At 37.7% G+C, this 22,669-nt stretch overlaps 1 protein-coding gene across 2 annotated transcripts in view; it reads right to left on the bottom strand.

The window, feature by feature from the left end:
- Window positions 1–1,030: 1,030 nt before the first annotated feature.
- Hdc (histidine decarboxylase) overlaps window positions 1,031–22,669 on the bottom strand; it is a 148,120-nt gene continuing 126,481 nt past the window's right edge. Inside the window, exons 14-16 of one of the 2 annotated variants that reach the window (XM_069847915.1) lie at window positions 14,996–15,169; window positions 9,405–9,575; window positions 1,031–1,425 (exon numbers count right to left, since the gene is read on the bottom strand). In XM_069847915.1, the coding sequence (XP_069704016.1) occupies window positions 1,232–1,425; window positions 9,405–9,575; window positions 14,996–15,169 (539 nt within the window). In that variant the 3' untranslated portion in view covers window positions 1,031–1,231. The remainder of the gene's footprint in view (window positions 1,426–9,404; window positions 9,576–14,995; window positions 15,170–22,669) is intronic. The other variant, XM_069847916.1, reaches the window with a different exon arrangement.

Here is a 22,669-nt window from a genome sequence, read left to right as displayed (position 1 = left end):
TCCCACATTTTTATATTTAAAAAGACGTGTTTAATACGAGGTAAAAGTTCCAGGGTTCTATCTTTAATAGAAATGAAAATATTACATTTTAGAAATGATAACGTCTTTGTGCTAAAAATATTACTACCTGTGCACTTAAGACGCAAACAAGTTACAAGCCTAGTTAACAGTACGGCTTATTGATTTTTACAAATAAATAAATAAGTATTGATAATTGAACCCATATTCATATGACATTCTTTGCTCAATATGACCTATAGACCTGATCCCTAACGCGGGGTCTTACTTCATTAATCGTTCTATATTCTGTACACGCATTTCGACAGCGTAGTGATTACCATTCTTGCTAGTAGATCCGAGGCACGGCCAAGGACGGTCGATTTAAGTCAATAAAAATGTTTAACGTTGTATCCTTCGGAAGAGAAATAAATCTGGAATGTCCTTATTGTAGATGTGAGGCAGAAATACGTATACTACTGGCGACAGAGTTACGAAAGAAATATTGTAGGTTATTTCTCGCTCATTAAAAAATTTGGAGGTAGCATAATGGGGCCTAATGGATTGCGCGTGAGTTTAGTTCGTCCTACCACACACCTGCATGTTCTACCTACATACCAACTTATCATAAAACTTCGAAGGAAAAGTTCTCCGTTGGATCATCATCATCATCATCATCATCATCATCATCATCATCGCTTCCACCACCATCACCATCATCTAACTTCCGGTAATGATCCTGTTGCACCTAAACTCTTTCGAGAATTTTGTCTCACCTTTAGTCTCACACAAGTAGCGAGACCCCTGTCATTTAAAGCCTTGGTTTTTCTAAACCGACGCATGCGACGTGCGACGTGCGAGGCCCGCTTCGCACAAATCCGGACTACACGAGAGAGAGTGAGTGGTTTCTATAACTGCGAGATGCGATGTCTGTGCACCTCGCAACCATAGAAACCACTCACTATCTCTCGTGTAGTTCGGATTTGTGTGAGGCGGGCCTCGCACGTCGCATGCGTCGGTTCAGAAAAACCAAGGCTTGACTCATATTTTAGTATTAATATTGTAAATTTAACTTGAGAAAACTCTCGTAAACCACATTGTTATGACACCTATTGCAAATTAAACAAGACATTCTGGTCTCCAGAATACATGCGCATAGGGTGACGTCTAAAACAGTGTTTGGCTGTGTAATTTTGTGAGGATGCCTGCTGCCATATCAGGGGCGTCTTTAGGGTTACTGGGAGCTGACTATGGCGTGGCCGCACTTCCGGCATACTCTGCCGGGTCCGATGCGTCCTCTGCAGTTGCCAAGTTGATTAGAGCTGTCCACGTCGTTCTCGTTTCCGTCCATGGGCTCGTCCACAGAGTGAGACCTGGTGCGGGTAACTGGGGGCGTCTCCGAGGGTACCTCGGCCACTGATTGCAGTTCTGAAACATTTATTAAAACATATACTACACTTACCAACAAATTGCTGTCGAAGCGTGGTGCTTACCACATCACTTCCTTCAAGTGCGTGAGGGAGCACCGAACGGCTAGAACGTCAGCTTTTCACTTTGGAAATCGGGTTCAAATTCTGGCAAGCGAAATGATATTTTGAGAATAAATTCGCTGCTTTGTGACAGATTCTCGCACGTTGCTCCCGTTTCCTCTACCGGCATTCTGCCATCGATCCCTTAATCGTAATCATTTTGGTGGTACGTAGATTCGCTTCCCATGTTTACAATTAATGTTAGGAATAGATAGGAGGCTAGCATAATTGTAATTATATTTGTTGGTGGTTATACACTTTTATTAGTGCATTTATTATTTAACGATGCTATATCATTTACGACCATGTATTGTGGGTCCCTATCACCACGCCATGGCGCGTCCTCAGGTTGCGGATAGAGGAGACGGCCTCCAGATATGGAGGGTAGCTGCGAATATATTGAATAAGCAGTCGTGGACAGCCGATAAGGGGTGGTCCTCCAGCTTGGGGGTTGGGCGAAGGGCTAACAACCCATCACCGTAAAAAACAGCTTGTTACGTATCCCTATAATAAGCCTCGGAATAGGACTGATTCTCTGGCACGACCACAGCAAAGGAATAAGGTTTTGAGATTTGGCACTTGGAACGTAACTAGTCTTTATAGAACAGGAGGGGTAACATTAGTAGCTAAAGAACTAGCTAGATATAGAATAGACTTCGTGGGAGTACAAGAGGTTAGGTTAGATGGGAATGGCATATCACAAATAGGAGATTACTTGTTGTATTATGGGGAAGGAAACAATAATCACCAATTAGGAACAGGATTCTTTGTTCATAAAAGAATAAAATCAGCAGTAAAAAAGGTCGAATTTATCAGTGACAGGTTATCATATTTAGTACTTAAGGGTAGATGGTGCGACATCACAGTTATAAATGCTCACGCCCCTACAGAAGAGAAAGACGACCATATAAAGAATAGCTTCTATGAGGAATTGGAACATACTTTTGATCATTTCCCTAGATATCACATGAAAATTTTATTGGGGGATTTCAATGCTAAAGTAGGACGGGAGGATATTTTTAGACCAACTATTGGAAAAGAGAGCCTACACGCAATTAGTAGTGACAATGGAGTTAGATTAGTCAACTTTGCCACATCGAAAAATTTAATTGTCAAAAGTACAACATTCCCCCATAAGGATATACATAAATATACTTGGACTTCTCCAGATGGATTGACACACAACCAAATAGATCACATCTTGATAGATAAACGGAGACATACTAGTATAGTAGATATTCGAACTTTCAGGGGTGCAGACTGTAATTCTGACCATTATTTGGTGATTGGAGAATTAAGAGAAAGATTATCAGTAGGCAAGCGAGTAGAGCAACAAGTTAATATTACTAAATTCAATATTTTGAAATTAAAGGACGAGGAAGCTAAGCAAAATTATCAGGTCGAAATTTCGAATAGGTTTGCCACTTTAGAAAGTTCCGACGAAGTTGAGAAAGAATTAGATGTTAATAGCGTGTGGGAAAATATCAGAGATAGTATCAAAATTGCAGCTGAGCAGAGCATAGGTTATTATGAAACTAAGAAAAAGAAACCGTGGTTTGATGAAGATTGTTGCATGGTAGTAGAAAGAAGGAAACAGGCAAAATTGAAATTCTTACAGGATCCAGTCGAGGAGAAGAGAGATAATTATTTCAATGAAAGACGGGAAGCAAGTCGTACACTTAGGAATAAAAAGAGAGGTTACTTGAAGGAAAAACTGAATGAGGTAGAAACAAATAGTAAGAATAAAAACATTCGAGATTTATATAAGGGTATAAAGGAATTTAAGAACGGATATCAGCCAAGGGTAAACGTGATCAAGGATGAGAATGGTGACTTGCTTGCAGACTCTCCATCAATCCTAAACAGATGGAAAAACTATTTTGCGCAACTACTAAATGTACATAGGCCAAATAGAAATGATCGGGACGAAATTGAAATACAAACTGCTGAGCCATTTATACCCGAACCCACGCTTTCAGAAGTCGAAATTGCGATAGAAAATCTGAAAAAGTACAAGTCTCCAGGTATCGATCAAATTCCAGCAGAATTAATACAAGAGGGCGGAAGCGCATTATATAGCGAAATTTATAAACTTGTACTTGCTATTTGGGAAAAGGAAATTGTACCAGAACAATGGAAGGAGTCCATAATTGTACCTATTTTTAAAAAGGGGGACAAAACCAACTGTGGTAACTTTCGAGGAATATCACTTTTGTTGACGTCGTACAAAATTTTGTCCAATGTTCTTTTGAGAAGATTAACTCCGTACGTAGATGAAATTATTGGGGATCATCAGTGCGGTTTTCGGCGTAATAGATCGACTATTGATCAGATTTTTTGTATTCGACAGATAATGGAGAAAAAATGGGAGTATAAGGGTACAGTACATCAGTTATTCATAGATTTCAAAAAGGCATATGACTCGGTTAAGAGGGAAGTATTATATGATATTCTTATTGAATTTGGTATTCCCAAGAAACTAGTTCGATTAATTAAAATGTGTCTCAGTGAAACATACAGCAGAGTCCGTATAGGTCAGTTTCTATCTGATGCTTTTCCAATTCACTGCGGGCTAAAGCAGGGAGATGCACTATCACCTTTACTTTTTAACTTCGCGCTAGAATATGCCATTAGGAAAGTTCAGGATAACAGGCAGGGTTTGGAATTGAACGGGTTACATCAGCTTCTTGTCTATGCGGATGACGTGAATATATTAGGAGAAAATACACAAACGATTAGGGAAAACACGGAAATTTTACTTGAAGCAAGTAAAGCGATCGGTTTTGAAGTAAATCCCGAAAAGACAAAGTATATGATTATGTCTCGTGACCAGAATATTGTACGAAATGGAAATATAAAAATTGGAGATTTATCCTTCTAAGAGGTGGAAAAATTCAAATATCTTGGAGCAACAGTAACAAATATAAATGACACTCGGGAGGAAATTAAACGCAGAATAAATATGGGAAATGCGTGTTATTATTCGGTTGAGAAGCTCTTATCATCCAGTCTGCTGTCCAAAAATCTGAAAGTTAGAATTTATAAAACAGTTATATTACCGGTTCTTCTGTATGGTTGTGAAACTTGGACTCTCACTCTGAGAGAGGAACATAGGTTCAGGGTGTTTGAGAATAAGGTGCTTAGGAAAATATTTGGGGCTAAGCGGGATGAAGTTACAGGAGAATGGAGAAAGTTACACAACACAGAACTGCACGCATTGTATTCTTCACCTGACATAATTAGGAACATTAAATCCAGACGTTTGAGATGGGCAGGGCATGTAGCACGTATGGGCGAATCCAGAAATGCATATAGAGTGTTAGTTGGGAGACCGGAGGGAAAAAGACCTTTAGGGAGGCCGAGACGTAGATGGGAGGATAATATTAAAATGGATTTGAGGGAGGTGGGGTATGATGATAGAGACTGGATTAATCTTGCTCAGGATAGGGACCGCTGGCGGGCTTATGTGAGGGCGGCAATGAACCTTCGGGTTCCTTAAAAGCCATTTGTAAGTAAGTAAGTAATATCATTTACGAAGTTGATGATAGTGATATAATATTTTCACGAGATGAATCCGAGAATTCGCCAGTAATATTAATTAACATTGGTCTACAATCTTGATAAAACCCAAACGAGAATCGAACTCGAAACCGAACGCAGCCTTGAGGCATGAATTCCGCTCGCTAACTTCATCATGCGTATTACTTCCTATGGTGTGTCACGGGCAACCCTACAGTGGCAGAGCTCCACAAGTTCGGCGCATTAGCTCAGATGGGAGGACGTTTGGGTCAATGAAGAACACTCGAGAATCTTACGAAGTTGACACATATTTCTTCACTATACCTACGTTTTACACATTTCTCAAGAATTCAGTTCCTAGTTGTGTCATGTTGTGCAAAAATTACCGTTTGTAATTTATTTTTTGAACTTTATTTTAAAAACGTGCAAAAATGAAATCATTTAGTTCGCATCCAAACAAGAAGACGAACTTTTAGTTTCTGGATTCCACATAAAATGCATTCTTTGTAATTCCTAAAGTACGTTATTTGATTTAATGTTGTACGTTTCAAGTACACATGTAATTAATTTTCTTCAGTCCTTTCATTCTCTTCTGTTAGCTTCATCAGACACTTTCCATCGGAAATACTGAGAAATGGAGACTTCTGTTGGAGTGACATTATTTGTAATGTTGAGGTAATGGAAGGAACCCCGTGAAAACCTTCATTCTTCGAAATACCACAAATATCATTCCAGACATCAAACCCTATTTCACGATACGATCACTTCGCGCTCTACCGCTGAGCTACCGGCGACACTGCATACAGTTTTATGGTTCTTAAAGCGTTTTCAAAATGATATATTTAATTTTCTTTCTCGTAGAGATTCTAATAAGTGCGCATAAATCACTGTATTTCCTCATACATAAAGATAGACCTACTAAAATAACCTTTAATGATCAAATATTCTGGGGTGACAATGGTGACGTCAGTCGAGATATGGTTCGTTGAATAGGTAAAATTTTATCGTAGTGGTATCTCTCATAGTGCTTTGTGCAATTCTCACATGATGGCGCCTCCAGATATCGCAAACAGAATGCCAATCGGGTCAGGACAATACAGTCTATTTTTATATGTCACTGTTATTCTACATACTGAGTTTTATTTTCGATGGAAACATGTTTATCAGCTGTTCGGTTAGAAATATTGCATTGACACAATAGAAACAATAATTTATTGACATAATAAGTCGTTCCTGATGATGATGATGATGATGATGATGATGATGATGATGATGATGATGACGACAATATTGTAATAGTAATAATAATGATAGTAATAATGATACACTCCACATATATTTGGCACAAGCCTGTAACTCCTTGTTGTCAGAATGACGCAAAACTAAGATACAAGACAACGGATCTATACTTAGTACCCCGTAGTAGATAAATCTTCACTTACCTGCAGAAACTCGAACCAAGGCTTGCAGAACGTGCTACTTTGAATAATTCTTACAAAATTTAAGATAACTATTACATAACAACCTATTTCAACAACAAAGGATATTCAAAGTTGATATGCCTGTACGTTTAGGCTAATCAAACATCAGTCGCTTTGATGAAAAGTTCTCATCACATTGACTAAGCTATAGCTGAACTTCTGAGTTTAAATCCAACAGATAAACTAAAGATCATAATTTAATATCCAGTTATGTGCGTGGCGGAATTATAGGTTGTCATCATGTGTGAAAGTACGTTTTCACGTAGCCTAAATCCGCCATAATATGACAAACAACTACTGTAGTCATAAGCAAGGGAACGGAAATTTTTATTCGGTATTTAACGACACTGTATCAACTATTAGGTTAATTAGCGTCGATGTAAGTGGCGATAGCGACATGAGGTCGAGGATTCGCCGAAGATTACCTGACATTCGCCTTACAGTTGTGGAAAACTTCGGAAAAAACCCAACCAGATAATCATCTCAAGCTGGAATCGAACCAACGTCCAAGCGTAGTTCCGGGTCAGCAGGCAAACGCGCTATCGTCTGAGATATCCCGGTGGCTGAATGGAAATTACTTTTGTAATGTACAAATATCAGTGTTTTAATATGTTAGATTAATTCTGCGGTGTTTGGTGTGAATATGACTAAAAAAATTGCCTTTTAGCTGAAAGCGCAATCCTATATAAAAATAGTTCTCTTTCATTAGGTATAACCGTGATATCTCCATCTAATCTTATGTTTATTTTCATTCACATTTATATGTAAACTAGAATCATGGGTTGTAGGCTATATGAAAATAAAAATGCTTATATATCAAAAGAGGTTTTTTTGGAAATATCATGTTTCGACCTAACACCACAGAATTTAATTCATTAAACAATATGATACAATATGAATTTCAAAGTTGCTACTGTATCGCCCTCCGGAAAATGTATGATGTCGATGTGGTTAATATTTATGTTTCTTAGCTACCATGGGGTTTCGTCAATAGCTTGTGTAGTTTCAATCTATTATTAGTTATGCTGACAAACAAGAGATCATTTATCATCCTTATCATATTACTTAAATACCGTTAAGCTACTTATAATCCTAAGAAAGTAATTTTTGCAACAACTACTTTAGAAATGGGTTCCGACTTCCTGGAAAACAGAAGTGGATTCCGACTTCCTTGAAAACGGATTATACCGTATACTGATGTAAACATTTCGAAAAGTATATAAGTAAGCTTAATACATATCCAGGGGAAAAGGAACTGGCCTAGTTACCTCATTAGTGATTCCTTATTGGTATCCCTTATGAGATTCAGACCTGTCGTCGGAAGTTGACCAAACAACAATAATTCATATTCTTCGTCAAACGTTTCGAGTTGTAGGTAACCACTTCGATAATAATAAAGCCAATAATAAATCAGAGTAATATAGTATAGTCCAGATCAGCTCACTTAATACCCTAAGGGTGAAACTTAACCATTTTTCCCCTACTACTACACATCCTAGTGGATTATAGTGATTTTCTAGATGTCAGGTTGAATTTTCTTTTACCAACTTTGTTTCGAATTCCGAGGTCTCACAAATACGACAACTGGCAGTTATTTTATAACTGTTATGTTGGCAATAATAATTTTGGTTTTCAGTAAAGGAAACTGATAAAACGGGAATAGTAGTACGGAATTAATAATTAATTAATAACACTGGTATTAATATTAATATCAATACAATTTAGTTGTGTTTCGTTGTGATTCCAATTCAACACTATATTTATATAAAGTGGATTCCGCTTAATAGGACCATGCGTTTTGATAACGTGTGATTAGCACGATGATCTCTCCAGCAGTTACATGCGAAACCGGATTTTGCTACTCACTGTACCCAAATTCATCACGATGCTGAGTGAATACCGGTCTCATACGTAGGTCTACACTGGCCAGAATTTCTTCCTTCATGAAGTCTCGATCTAGCGCCCATTTCGTAACGCTCTTATAAAATATAAAGTTCTAGACACACAGCTAAGGGACGGGAATTTCCCCTTATACGTTATACAGAGTGATTCAGACCACCCGTAACAGTAATTTATTTCGGAAACTAGTGCATTAAAATTTTCGAGACAAAAATATTTGTAACTAAAGCACATGTGAACTTTCATCTTCAATCAGCCTTAACAGGAAGTAGGGTCAGTGGAGTATCACTTTAAAATTTCAAATGGGAGTCGGGGTCAAATAGGGTACCATTTGATAGAGCTCTTCAAAGCAAACAACTTTTCCTATGAAACTTGTTTGTTTTGAAGAGCTCTATCAAATGGTACCCTATTTGACCCCGACTCCCATTTGAAATTTTAAAGTAATACACCACTGACGCTGATTGATGAAATCAAGCTCAAGTGAAAGTTCACATGTGCTTTAGTTACAACTATTTGTCTCGAAAATTTTAATGCACTAGTTTCCGAAATAAATGACTTAAGTGTGGTCTGAATCACCCATTGCCTTTTCGTACGTTTTCTCATTGAAAGAGTAGAAATTAATAAAAACGTTTCCTATGAAAGTTGTTTGTTTTGAAGAGCTCTATCAAATGGTACCATATTTGACCACGACTCCTATTTGAAAGTTTAAAGTAATACGTCACTGACCCTATTTCCTGTTAAGGCTGATTGATGAAATCAAGCTCAATTGAAAGTTTATATGTGCTTTAGTGATAAATACTTTTGTCTCGAAAATGTTAATGCACTAGTTTCCGAAATAAATTACTGTTACGGGTGGTCTGAATCATCCTGTATAACAAGATAGTAAAAATTCCAGTCTGCTCCCCATCGCGAAAAGTCGAAAGCTCTTAACCGTCCGGCTTGTTAGATATAAGTAAGAGAAATTATAAAGTTTGTGTACCAGAGTCTACGCCCTCGACGGAATCCTCCTTCATGAGAGGTAGGGCCGCGCCAGGTTCGGAGAGGGGCCGTCCTCCGCCGTGCGACATGATGCCCTGCACCAGGTCCATGCGCGAGTCCAGCGAGAACTGCTTGCCCGTCATGAGGATGCCGCGAATCCGGCGCCGCATCGCTGCACACAACCAGCATCAAATTCAGACACATTTCTTCTAGTGAGAATTAACTATAAGCTATAACGTAAAATAGATCAATTACATACTCATGTGATAAATTAAAAAAGAATGATAGTTTCACCATTTTTCGACGTGTCAGCATACAAGGTACTATTTTCAAACCAGAAATTTATGTATTAAATAGTATGTTCTACAATCTGGATTTAAATTTATATCCAATTTTGTTTATATTTACTTAATATACAAAATGTTTCTATGCGGTGTTCCGCCGCTAAGAGATCGGGACCGGCGGACAAGGATGCATCATTGCTGGGCAGAAAGTTGAATGAACTCATCACTTTTAGTTGATCGTTGTAACTCCAAATTTTGTGACTATCTCATTCACAATGCAAGGTTAAAACGTAAACATAACGCTCTGACATACTGGTAACAAGAAATATGTGAGCATTCAAAAATGAGAAACGAATGGTGTGGCGCTAATTCTGACACTGAAAGCAGATTTTGCAGTACAACTTGGTACCTTGTTTGTACTTTCCCGTGGAAACCACATCAGAAAAAATAATGTTAGTTTAACCTGTGCCCCGATTAGATTCACAATCTTTCATTATCGCATCATTCTTTTCTCGTGATTGATTGAATTGTTACCTAGCTTCCACTCAAACTTAAACTAAACATTTTCATCATCATTATCATCGTCTTTTGCACTGCAGCCCAGTGGGCCTTGGCCTCTCTTAGTAATCGTCGCCATCTATCTCTATCTTTTGCAGCAGTCTTTCTGCATCCGATTTTGGTGGTAGGCCTATCTTCTATTCCAGTAATTCATCGAAAATGTAGTTGACTTCGTCTCTTTGTCCTCCAGGACTTGAATTCTCTTGGCCTCCTAATTTTGGTTGTATTTTTTATTATTCTGAGCTTCTAGAAGATCATATACAGTGAAACCCTACTAAATCTAAATTCGCGATAATTCGGACAGTTTTTTTTTTTTTTTTTTTTTTTTTTTACACATCAGGATAAAAGAATGCAAAGAGTGAAAAATGTGATGATGAATTCAAATTATCCAACATTAGATTTATTTAGATATATGAATTGAATTTGCGGACAATAATGCGAACTGTCAGAAATTTTACTTCAAAAGGAATGCGTCATGATGCAATAAACGCAGCAACGCAAACAAACTCAGACAACATTTAACCTCTTTCTTTAAATCACAATCTTAAATTACTTCTTGTGCAGTAATTGACTTGGACTAAGGAATTTCAAACTCATACTTTTTTCTCAATTGATATTTTGTGTTGTATTGTATTGCATTGTATTTATTTACATTCCATGATATTTGTACATCGCTTCACAGCTAGAATATGGAACATGTCAAAAAAATCTTAATAGTACTATAAAATCTTAATTATAGTCACAGTCTATTTGAAATATATACCGAAGAGTTTTACAATATAGTCTACTAGTACAACACAAAGGTTTAGTACCAATACTTAATACAAGACAGAAATATTCATGAAGCGTTCTTGACTGTCATAAATTCACCTACAGAATAGAACGCGTGAGAAATTAGATACTACTTTAATTTGGCCCTAAATAATTTTATGTTCTGAGTGTGATTTTTTATATCCTAGGGAGACGATTAAAAATGTTTACTACCACATAACGCACTCCTGTTTGATAGCACGATAAACTTGCCGACAGAGTATGAAAGTAATTTTTTTACTCGTGTTTATGCTATGAATTACAAAGTTTTCACGATTACATATGAGGAAATTTATTAATGAAAAAATTTATTGAGAAGCCATAGACATTATTTGTATTTTTTTTTAAATGGTCCTACATGATTCCCTAGATTTGGGACTTACTATAATTCTAATTACTCTTTTTTTGTAGTAGGAATGTACTGTTACTATCTGTGAAATTTCCCCAGAATATTATTCCAAAACTCATTACCGAGTGGAAGTATGCAAAGTATGTTGTTTTTAAGGTATTGATATTTACTATCTCTTGCATGGACCTAATAGCAAAACATACTGAATTTAATTTGGGGGTAATTTCTTTGACATGATTTTTCAAATTTAATACATTATTGATTTGTAAGCCAAGAAATTTGGTTGTTGTTGTTTCTATTAGGATCCTATTGTTAATTATTGCGCTTGAAACTGGCGAGGTTGAATTTGGGCAGGATTTAAATTGAATTAGTTTTGTTAAAATTTAATACTAATTTATTGGCTGAGAACCAATCACATGTTTTGCGGAGAATTTACTCTGTTGAAGATTGGAATGTGTTGGAGTTATTGGCTGTAATTACTATAGGCCTACTTGTGTCGTCTGCAAATAATATGGGACGACCTACGACTTTTATTACGAGGGTAAGATCATTTATGAACACTAGAAAAAGTAGGAGACCTAATGTTCCATGGATTTGTTAAAGTTGGTTAATATGTACTTCCTGTGCAGTAATGACTTTGGCTAGAATTTCAAACTTAGGCCTATTTTTTAAAATTAATGTTTGTGTTCCACAGGTTTGTAAAATAGAATGATTAAACATAAGTTAGTATTGTATTGTATCTTATTTATTGCTACATACTGCAATGCAAAATTAATACACAGAATAAACATAGAGACAAACAGCTATAAAATATCGTTACTTTTTTAAAGTCGAAATAATCCTGCTTCAGTAAATTATTTATAATTCGGACTTATAATAATTCAGACTATTTTCCTCCAATTAGTCCGAATTAGTGAGGTTCTACTGGAATAAAATTCTTTGATGTACATCTTCCTCCAAAATTCATTTTCAAATAATGGACCATATGTTCTGCGTAAATTTGTTCTTTCAAATATTGCTAATTTTCTTTCACAATTTTTTACATGGTCCATGTTTCTGATGTATATCAAGTTTGGTCTCAGAAATGTCTTACACAAAATTATTTTTGTTTTCTAGTGAGGGCTTGGAACTTAAAATTATTTTTAGCCTAAAATATGCTCTATTGACGGTTTGACGTTATCAAGATTCTAATTGTACTAAGTGACCATTTTGTATGTGGAACGTAAACAGCGGCGCTGCGATCTTATGTTGTTACTCACAATCAGTGGCAAAGAGAAAGATATAGTCTATGGCTAGCATAATAGAGCGATCGTACTGCACAGGTGACGTAACAGTGACGCACTGTGTATTACAGGTCGGCAGAAATGTCATCGCGATGCCTGTTACTAAGTGACGTTGCAGGGGCAGGCAAGGAATACACATCCCCCCCTCCCAACCAACCCTTTGCAGGTACATTGTACAAGCAGCTACCAGTGTGGCGCAACATATAGATTGTTACATGGATCTGTCCAAAGGTAGGAAACGTGTATTTAAAGAATGGAGGGAGACGTATTTTTCTTGTGCTTATGGAAACAATAGTATATGTTTGTTGTGCTCGAAAGTTTTAAATGGCATTTATCAATGTAATATTAAACGTCATTATAATATAGCCTATGTCATAAAGAACATCAGAAGATCACAGGTATTTATAAACATTTTAAATCCAAATTGCAGTACGAAGGGCAATAGCAAAACGTAGTTGATATGTACGATATGGTGCGATCATTCATTACAATGATAGATATCTGGAAATCAAATATGAGGGAAAAGTAGTTCTATCATTTCGCATGCTTACGATCTCTTTCTCATATTTCTGAATCAAATTTAAATAATTATGCTCATCTAAATCTAAAATAGAATTTCAACAACAGAGATTCGGTAATTTAAAATATATTGCAAATGATTTCTTACTTTTTGCGAATCCTTTGAACATAAACAAGGTTAAGCCTGAAATGCAGCAAGTAGTAGCTGATTTACAGATTGACACATATTTACAAACGTGATGCAAAGACATGTGGTTTAAATTTCTCTAAAATTCTGTCTACGGAAATATATGCTTCCCTTAGATTATTTGCCGCGAATATAGCGGCTATGTTCGGTTCCACTTACAGTTGTGAACGTTTTTTTTTTTTTTTTTTTTCAAAATTGAAACTTTCAAAATTAAAACAAAGATCGCGGCTGAGAGATGAAAGTTTATTCGCTATCTTGAGATTGGCTGCTTGTGACATCAACTTAGAATTCTGTGGCACCTTGAAAGTTACGGTATAGTAGGCCTAAATATGAAGTTTGTGATGGTTGCACGCCACTGATGTCTGAGCGAGCCCTCCACCCTAACCACAACCATGCGACGTCATGTGTATTGTTGGTTGCTTGCCTGATGTCATCGTGAGTACAATTCTGCCGATGACTGGACTGTATTAGTACAAGCAACTGCCGTTACACAAACAGAATGGTCAGGTAATACGTCGTTATGGTAGTGGTCGGATTTAATGGAGTACTTTTCAACTTCATATTTATTTTCAAGTTTATATTGTAAATGTTGCGGAAGGTTGCGGATTCGATGTCGAATTGGGATGATGAATGTAATATTTCTGGCCGCACCCTGGTCCTGAGATTCACTCAGTCTTTAACAGAAATGAGTACAGGGGGTATTTTCCTGGGGATAAACGAAGCATGCATACAAAGACTGACATATTATCTACTGCCACTAATGCGTAACCATGGAAGCCTTAGCCTCCCGCTACTCTCTGGACCGCCATGGACCAACTGTAAACCTGCCGTGAGTTTATTCTAGCTTCTGCGCAACAGTGATGTATCGTTGCCCGCCGAAGGAGAGGGTCTAAAGGTACGTTGTCCTTGGTGTGACTATTGCGATGATCGTTCAACGATGATCGTGCAACAATAATCGTTGAGCACTATTTCTTTGTATTTTCTATGGAGCTGTTTTCCTCCGAGCGACTGCCGCGACTCTAGAAAATACAAACAAATAGTGCTCAACGATTATCGTTGAACGATCATCGCAATAGTCGGACCGAGGAAAACGTACCTTAAAGCAGGGGTCGTCAGCACAGAGCACGCTGGGTCTAGTCTCTCTTACCCGCGGAAAACGCAGTGCACTAGGGTGCACTCCGTAGCTGCTAGCGGGTATGCTCTCTATCTCTTCCTGTTGCACGACAGTGCACACTTGACAGCACCGCGTACCCTTTGCACATTTCAGCGAGTGCTGACGACCACTGGTCTAAAGCGACAGAATATCGCGTAAAAATAGATCTACTTGGCATTTCTTTATAAATTCATTATTTTTTTTATAAAAAGGGCATTTAAACCATATCTCTGATGCATTCAGTTAAATACCACGTTAATTGTAAATAAAATTATATTGAGAGTTGTCCTACAGTATATCAAAACAGTCAGTTGGGACAATTCGTTTTAAAATGAAGACAAGTTTCAAAGAAATGAATACTTGACCATTAGTACATTACAGTTATCTCAGAATGAGAATTAATTTTTCTCCGAAAGGAGACAAAAAACATGTACTTGATATGTGAATACCTGGACTGTCTTTAACTTCGAGACGAAACCTTGCAAATGCACGAGCAAAATCTTCCAAGACGCTTTCTCCGTTTTCGAAGATGGCGGCGAAGCTCCCATTGACAATTTTTGGTGACATCGGTGAATTAGCAAGTAGAAGACTGGATCCAAAATTGGCATTTCTTTCTCGAGTTTCTGCAAAAGAGAGAAAATACAACAATCACTATATCAGTAATTACGGAGATGTCGATGTGAATACCAACAGTTAGACGTAAGGCTGATACAATTACAATGATGTAATTAGATTTTAAAGCTCAAGACACGGTTCGCTTGGAGTGATTACGACAATCCGTTGTGTCATGCCATGTTCTTGACCCTGGTAAAAATAGGGATTCTAGTCGTCAGAAGGATGTATGACATGGGCGAAATATATGAGCAGGTAGTTCTGCAGACGAAACAATGTTTTTATAGAACTTTTTAGATCCCTCTAATCAGCGAAATATCTAAAAATCTGCGTTCATAACCCTTACGTTGTAGCTACTACGCAATGTTAGTAATAGTGATGATTTTTATTTTTTTAATTTTATAGGTTATTTAACGACGAGATTATCCAGAATCAGTGAAATATGATAGCGAAAGGAGATAGAGGATTCCCCATGAATTACCTAACATTCACTCTACTGCTGAGAAAACGTCAGAAAAACGCAACAGGTAATTTGCTTAGACCGGGATTCGAACCTACACCGGGCCGCACCATGGTATCAAAAGATAAGGCTCTTAGCCCTGAGCTATGTCGAGCCGGTGGATAGTAGTGGTAGTGATTGTGGTGATATTTTGGTTGGTTTAGCTTTTTTTCGAAGGCTGGAACCGGGATGAAACCTTGCACTTAGACTTGCTTTGGCCCATTGTGGCTCCTATATATGCGATGAGTATCCAAGTCCGACAAGTGATTTGAGTGCCATTCTTGAATCCGATGCTGACAGTGAGCCATCCTGCCTCAACCTTGACAGAGCCAGGTCCAAACCGCAGATGAATATCTGTTAAGCCGCAGAGCCCGAAGTCTCGAATCATCTGCAATATCTGCTTTGTCCACCACAAATTCAATCACGACCTTGGCCGGAGCTCAAAACCGAACCGCCTAATGGAAGACAGCGCGCTAGCCCTTGAGAGACAGATGCTCCTTATGGTGATAGTAGTACAGTGTGATCAGTTGTGCTTTCCGCCGGAGTGTTTCGTCTATGGTTGTTAGCCGGGTCTCGGTGATTAGCGTCAGGGTAAAACAATAAAACAAACCAACCATACAGCAATACACAAACTAATTTAAGAGGCTCATCATTTAGTACCAAATTATCAAATGAGGTGTTGAAACTGCCCGTCTTCATTCTCCACACATTTTTCGCATCTCTTTAGGAAATTATTCGTCACATTTTCCAAAATCCACTCACAAAATGTGTGCCTACGTACGGGGTCATCTGGCTGAAGACCATATGCCACAGTTCTTTTATACGGCTTAAAGTGCAATAATTTAGTAGCCTTTTACACAGATCCATATCCCTCCAAGACGACGAAGAGATTTTCTAGGAGAATTTTCTAAACGATTACGAATGTCTTGTAATCTTTCCTCGGTGGGAACCCTACGCTGCTTTTTGGTTTCTTTAAGTTTTCTGAAATTTATGATAAAGATTATGGACTGTTTTACGATCTGAAGCGTCTACACCCGGAAATCTTTCTTGAAACCGTCTTCGAACTTCACGAGCTGAGTTAACACATATGAATCGTAAATAAAGATACGCTGTCCCGTTGTAAACTCACAAGGTACAATACGCTTTATGTATACTGCCGAATTAAGAAACGAACAACACATACCCGGAAACAGCTGCGTTGCGACTGTGACATTAGCAAGGTCAACAAATAAGCAAGCGGGCTTGCTACTCCCTCTAGTGCGCGGCCAGCGAGTGAGGGCTCGCTCATAGGAAAAACCCTGCGCCGCGGGGGAAAGCATAACTGATCGCACTGTAGTAGTACAAATGATAGTGGTAGTGCTGGTGATGATGGTGGTAGTAATAAGAGTAGTGATAGGAGGAGTAGAAATAGTAGAAGAATTAGTAGTACGAGTAGTAACAATTCAGACGTAATGGTTTGTTTTGGAAATGACCTTGAATTACTCAACGGATATGAATGAAGTGTGACTTCCACTAAGTAAGATGAGAGCTCTCACTGTACATGATTTGTCATTCTAAAATGCCAACGTTATTATTGGGCTTTTGATTCTTTAACAACTGAGCCCAACTATAACAAAACTCTACCTTCATCCATTACTGCTGGCATGACATGATTTCTGAAGCAAAGAAATTTCTGCAGCGAAATTCATCATCTGCCAATGACGTAATGATTAACAATTTAATTTAGACGGAGAGAAACGGCTGGTAAGATTTTTCTGGAGTCATCTCATTCAGACGTGCAGTACATATGTGGCATATGAGCCTCTACTTATTTCCTTTCCGAGGTAAAGCAACTTTATGATTTCTATCACCCTTAAGAATCCATCGCTCTCTCACTCGGGTCTGAACATTCGATCGTGGGTTCTAATGGCATATATGACAGCTACTTGACTACCAAGAGCGATTGGTGTAGACCTTTTTCTATTACAAAGCTCTCAGACTTCCATTAGTTATTACTGTAGAATCTTGCCATATGCTGCAAAGAAAGTCTGGAATCAATTCGTCACTCTATATGGAATAAGTTAGAACAGTGGTGGGCAAAATGAACGCAACCCACAAGACCGGACTACATACTGTGGGAGGGGTTTTACTCTACAGTGCAGTGACGGATTTACAGACAGTTGTGCCACTACACTCCTACCTACCATATGTAATTAGAATAGTCCATTCACGTGATATTTAATTAATCATTTTTCAAAGCAATTTCTTGGAAATTGGGATTTATATCTGTGCATGCTATTTTCAGTTGCGCAAGGAGATGAGCATCGCTTAAGCCGGATCTGTGGCTGGACTTTATAAATTTCATTTTAGAAAACAGCTGTTCGCATTGGTAGGTTGATGAATACATACCGTCATTTCCCATAACGATGGTCCTGGAACACAACTATGGTCCACGATACAACCATTCAAAGATAATTGTAGAAGTAACATAGACCGTTCGTAGATAGCTGCAGTGACTTGAATTCAAACTACAGTACAGCAAAAGTATAGATAAACGAGGTACTACGTTATGGAGTACAAAATTTGAATAGTTGCATCGTGGACAGTAGTTATGTTCCAGGACCATAGTTATGGGAAATGACGGTACTTATTATTTTTGAAGCAAACTGTCTAAGCAGTGGATATGTAGTACTGGACAGCTTTTAAAAAATTTAGCCCCCAATAGACCTTCACATTCTGCTTTCAAGAAGCCATCATTCTGCAAATCCAGTACCTCTAACTGCAATTCCGGGATAACATCTTCAATTTAAACATGAAAAGGAGTGGCAAAAATATTGAAATCTTTCTCCATCCTTTGAAAATCACTGAATCTGTGTTCTTTGAACTCGTATAACAGGTGATCTATTTTAAGAATGTACATATTTAAGTTCGCTTCCTGAATATTTGTAACTGATCCTAAACATGAGAAATGAAAGAACCGCCTTTCTTGTAAGTGTGATTTCCTCTCGATTCATTCTGCGAAAGACATTGTATCACTAATGAAGCTCCGAAGTATAGCAATCCAGTATAATCCGCCACGTACACGCGCAGTATTTTCATGGAGTGGGGGAAGGGGAAGGTAGGGGGTAAGTTTTATGCTTCGCTGAGGTCTGACATCACTGCGGCAATGCCGCAGGAATGCCCGCCATTGAGTTAGAACGATAAACCTCAGCATGTTGCGTAGAAATTTACTGCATATAGGACTATATTCGGTACGTGGAAGCGAAATTTTAGAGGTTACACAGAATCGGGGAATTAATTTTCTTCGTCCTTAAAACTTTTCCATCGAAAGTGTTCTTATATTCATAATAGAGCGTATCCTCTCTGCTTTTACGGCCTATATCACACATAGTGCATCTGTTGTAGCTTGTAGTTAGAGTATGCCAGGCTTCCACAAAACTTGAGGCATAATAGGCCAACAAATGTCGATGGGCATAGACCATATCATAGACGGGTTTTAAACTCACTACGGTTTCACGCAACGGTAGAGTTCTCTTTCTTGAGCCGTTAATAGCTACACGATGACCGATATTTTAAACACACACACACATATATAATTTTTATGCTAAGGGCGGGTACTTGACTTTTTGTGATTCACTCATATGATACCAGTTGTGTAGACTAATTTACCGACAGAGTCGTTGCCCAGGGTTCGCCATAGGAGGCTGGTCTACGATACACTCGCTTTGAGATGAGATGATGGAGATTTGTTGCGATGTCACAGGGAAACCGGAGCTCCTGGAGAAAACCCCTGTGTTACCATGGGCTTGCCCAGCAAAGTTATAATTCGGGGTACGCCGGGGATCAATCCCGGGCCCACCGGATTATAAGTCCAGCACTTGAGCCACTAGACCACCGTGGCGGCTACTTTTCAAATATTATAGTATTAAAATTAATTGAAATTAGCATGATTAAACATCTGTTTATTCATCTCTTTCTACGAGGGACAAAACTTCTACTACTTATGGTATTCTGTCACGCGATATTTTTGTGATTTATTTTCTGGCATTTGCTCTTTCTTTTAGTGATGTCACGTGATATATTTCTACGACTACATTTTCAGTGACTTCTGTTTTCTTTTGGTGATATGCCACGTGATATTTGTATCTTGTTTTCGGCCATTTGTATTTTTTTTAAGTTGGTTACTTAACGACGCTGTATCAACTACTCGATTATTTAGCGTCGAAAGGATTGATGATAACAAGATGCTATTTGGCAAGATGAGGCCGAGGATTCGTCGTAGATTCTCTGACATTCGCCTTGCGATTGGAGAAAACCTCGGAAAAACCTAAGCAGATAATCAGCCTAAGCGGGAATCGAACCCATCCCCGAGCGTATCTCCGGATCGGCAGACAAGCGTCTCAGCCGAATGAGCTATGCTGGTGGCTTTGTATTTTTTATCTCATCATCTGTCGCGTCATATTTCCATAATTATAAGTTTAGACATTGATTGAATTGGGAATGGCCGTCAATTTGCTTATCAAAGTTATGTTATAATTTACAGAATATTTACAACATTTTTAATTAATGTTATAAATATTCTGTAAATTATGACGTAATGTTGGTATCCTAAAAAATTGACGGCCATTCTTAATTCAATTAATGTAAAGTTGCTTATCGCACCCATACATCATGTTTATCAAATGTATGTGCAGTCAGTTCTACTTCTTTTTGGTGATATATCGCGTAGGTCTAGGCTAATAATTCACTGCCAAAAGGGATGAAATAGTGAATATAATTTCGCTTTATAAAACAAACAGTAGAAATAAATGAAAACACTAAGATTCATACTCCATCTAGACTTCAACAAACGAAGAAGTTACCTGTAATCTAATATAAATCAGAAACGAAGTTTGGAAGGCGAATAAAAATGAAGAAAAAAGTGGAAATATCGAATGATAAGAATGAAGAATGAACACTTCTCAAAATCTTCATGGTATAACATCCATAAGAAAAAAGAGAATAAACATGACTCTGTTATGAGTTACCGTATTGGAGGACAGGGAAAATTATTGTATTATGAATAGAAAGAAAAATTGAAATTGTCGAAGTTATCCGAACACGCCCTAAAATCTAGACTCTTAAAGAAGTCAGCTGACTACAGATCAGATTACCTACAACGCCATTTACTGTCGCCCCTTTGCACTCAATGATGACAAAGAGGGAAGATGTCCTACATACGGCGAACTACAGTGTGTACTCTATGACAGCGTAGATTGGTGCAAATATGAGTGATTATAATCATGGAATTTGACACGCATTCTTCACTGGATGAGTCACAACTGAGGGAAACTTCATCTATTTCCACTGCTAACAACTTCCGTAGAATATGACGTGTCTGTAGATTGTATATAACTCTTTGCATTAGTGTAGAAAGTTCTTCTGGCAGTTCAGTTTCTTGTATATATTTAGTGATAATACGAGAGACTATTTATTCCATTGTTATAATTGTCTTTTAGCAGAATGGAGTATGCACATGTTCCTGATTCAATAATCATGATAGTAATAGACCCTGATTATTGTTTATTAATGATTCATTAGGAATAGCAAATATTTTAGGGGTGATATTATGAACTGTTCTGAGTAAAACAAAAAAGTCCATATAAATATGTGCCCAGTTTTCAGTGCATGTGGGGATACAACTGTTTGAATGTTACGCATAGCAAATCTTATAAATGGTATAAACGAACGACAAATTGTGTCTCATCACCGCCACCACCACCACCACCATCATCATCATCATCATCATCATCATCATCATCATCATCAACAACAACAGCACGACTTGGGTCCAAAGACCCAATCCGTTCCCCTCAGAATAATTGCTGGTTCCAACGCAGTTTGGGGCGACCAACACTTTTTTCTCTTGGAAAGTAATTGAAAGCTCTCGTTGGGATACGATTTTCATCCATCCTGTGGATATATTCCATCCAGTTCTTTTGGCGGTCTTGAATTCTTTAAGATTTTTTATGCTCGACCATGCCGAAATGTAGTAATTATACACCTGGTAGCAGTCCTTTAATGCATGTCATTAAAGTACACCTACTCATTAAAGTACAGGTGTTTTCAGCCAATGACAACTCAGCTTACAGGTGTTCAGCCAATGACAAGTCAGCTTTGTACCGTTATAAAACCGCAAGTATCGATTATTCTCGGATATGCAATCGAAAGAGAATTAGCGAAAAGTCACGGAGGCTGGAAATCCAATACTGTCGCAGAAGGTTATGTTCTGTTATTATAATAATTAGCGTTAATTGTAAATAATATTCAAATAAATTCAATTTGTCATCTCGTTTTTCAATGTCGAATTCAATAATCAAGGTTATGTCAAGTTTAACGGGATTACATCAAGGTCAATGACATTATTGTTCCTCGGAAAAAATCAATACTTTCGCGTCTGCGCACATCTCACAATTCACGACCTAGAACAAGGTCACTTCCGATCTTGTCAGATACAAATAAAATAAAATCTGAATAATTTCAAGTTAGAAATATGGTCGAGCATAAAAAGTCGTATGAAACTCGCCTATAATGGTAATTAAGAAGCTCGTATGAAAATTATGAAACTCGCTTGCGCTCGTTTCATAAACATCCATACTCGCTTCTTAATTACTATCATTATAGGCTCGTTGCATAATGTACTATTTTGTATGTGGAGTTGTTGTCTAATATCTTCACTTCTTATATATTTCGTCAGTTTTACATCAAGCACCGATCTCAAAAATTTCATTTCCGAAGGTTCCAGGCGTTTTTTTAATCCCCTTGTGTCAGAGTCCATGTCTCTGTTCCATATAGAAGTTGCGGAAGAGTTACTGATTCATAAAATTTTAATTGAGTTTTTTTACGTGCTTTGTTTCCTAAACATCTTATAGTTTCACATGCATAGCCTATTGATATTTGTAAAGTTTATCCTCTACATCCATTCTCTGATAAGATATTTTACTTCCTAAATATTTAAATGTAGTGCCTTCTGTGTTAGTGAATCGTTTTACAG

Source organism: Periplaneta americana, chromosome 15 (assembly GCF_040183065.1).
Source record: "Periplaneta americana isolate PAMFEO1 chromosome 15, P.americana_PAMFEO1_priV1, whole genome shotgun sequence".
Taxonomy (NCBI): Eukaryota; Metazoa; Arthropoda; class Insecta; order Blattodea; family Blattidae; genus Periplaneta; species Periplaneta americana.
The sequence above is the reverse complement of the archived record's forward strand: the minus strand, read 5'-3'. Positions and strand labels throughout refer to the sequence as shown.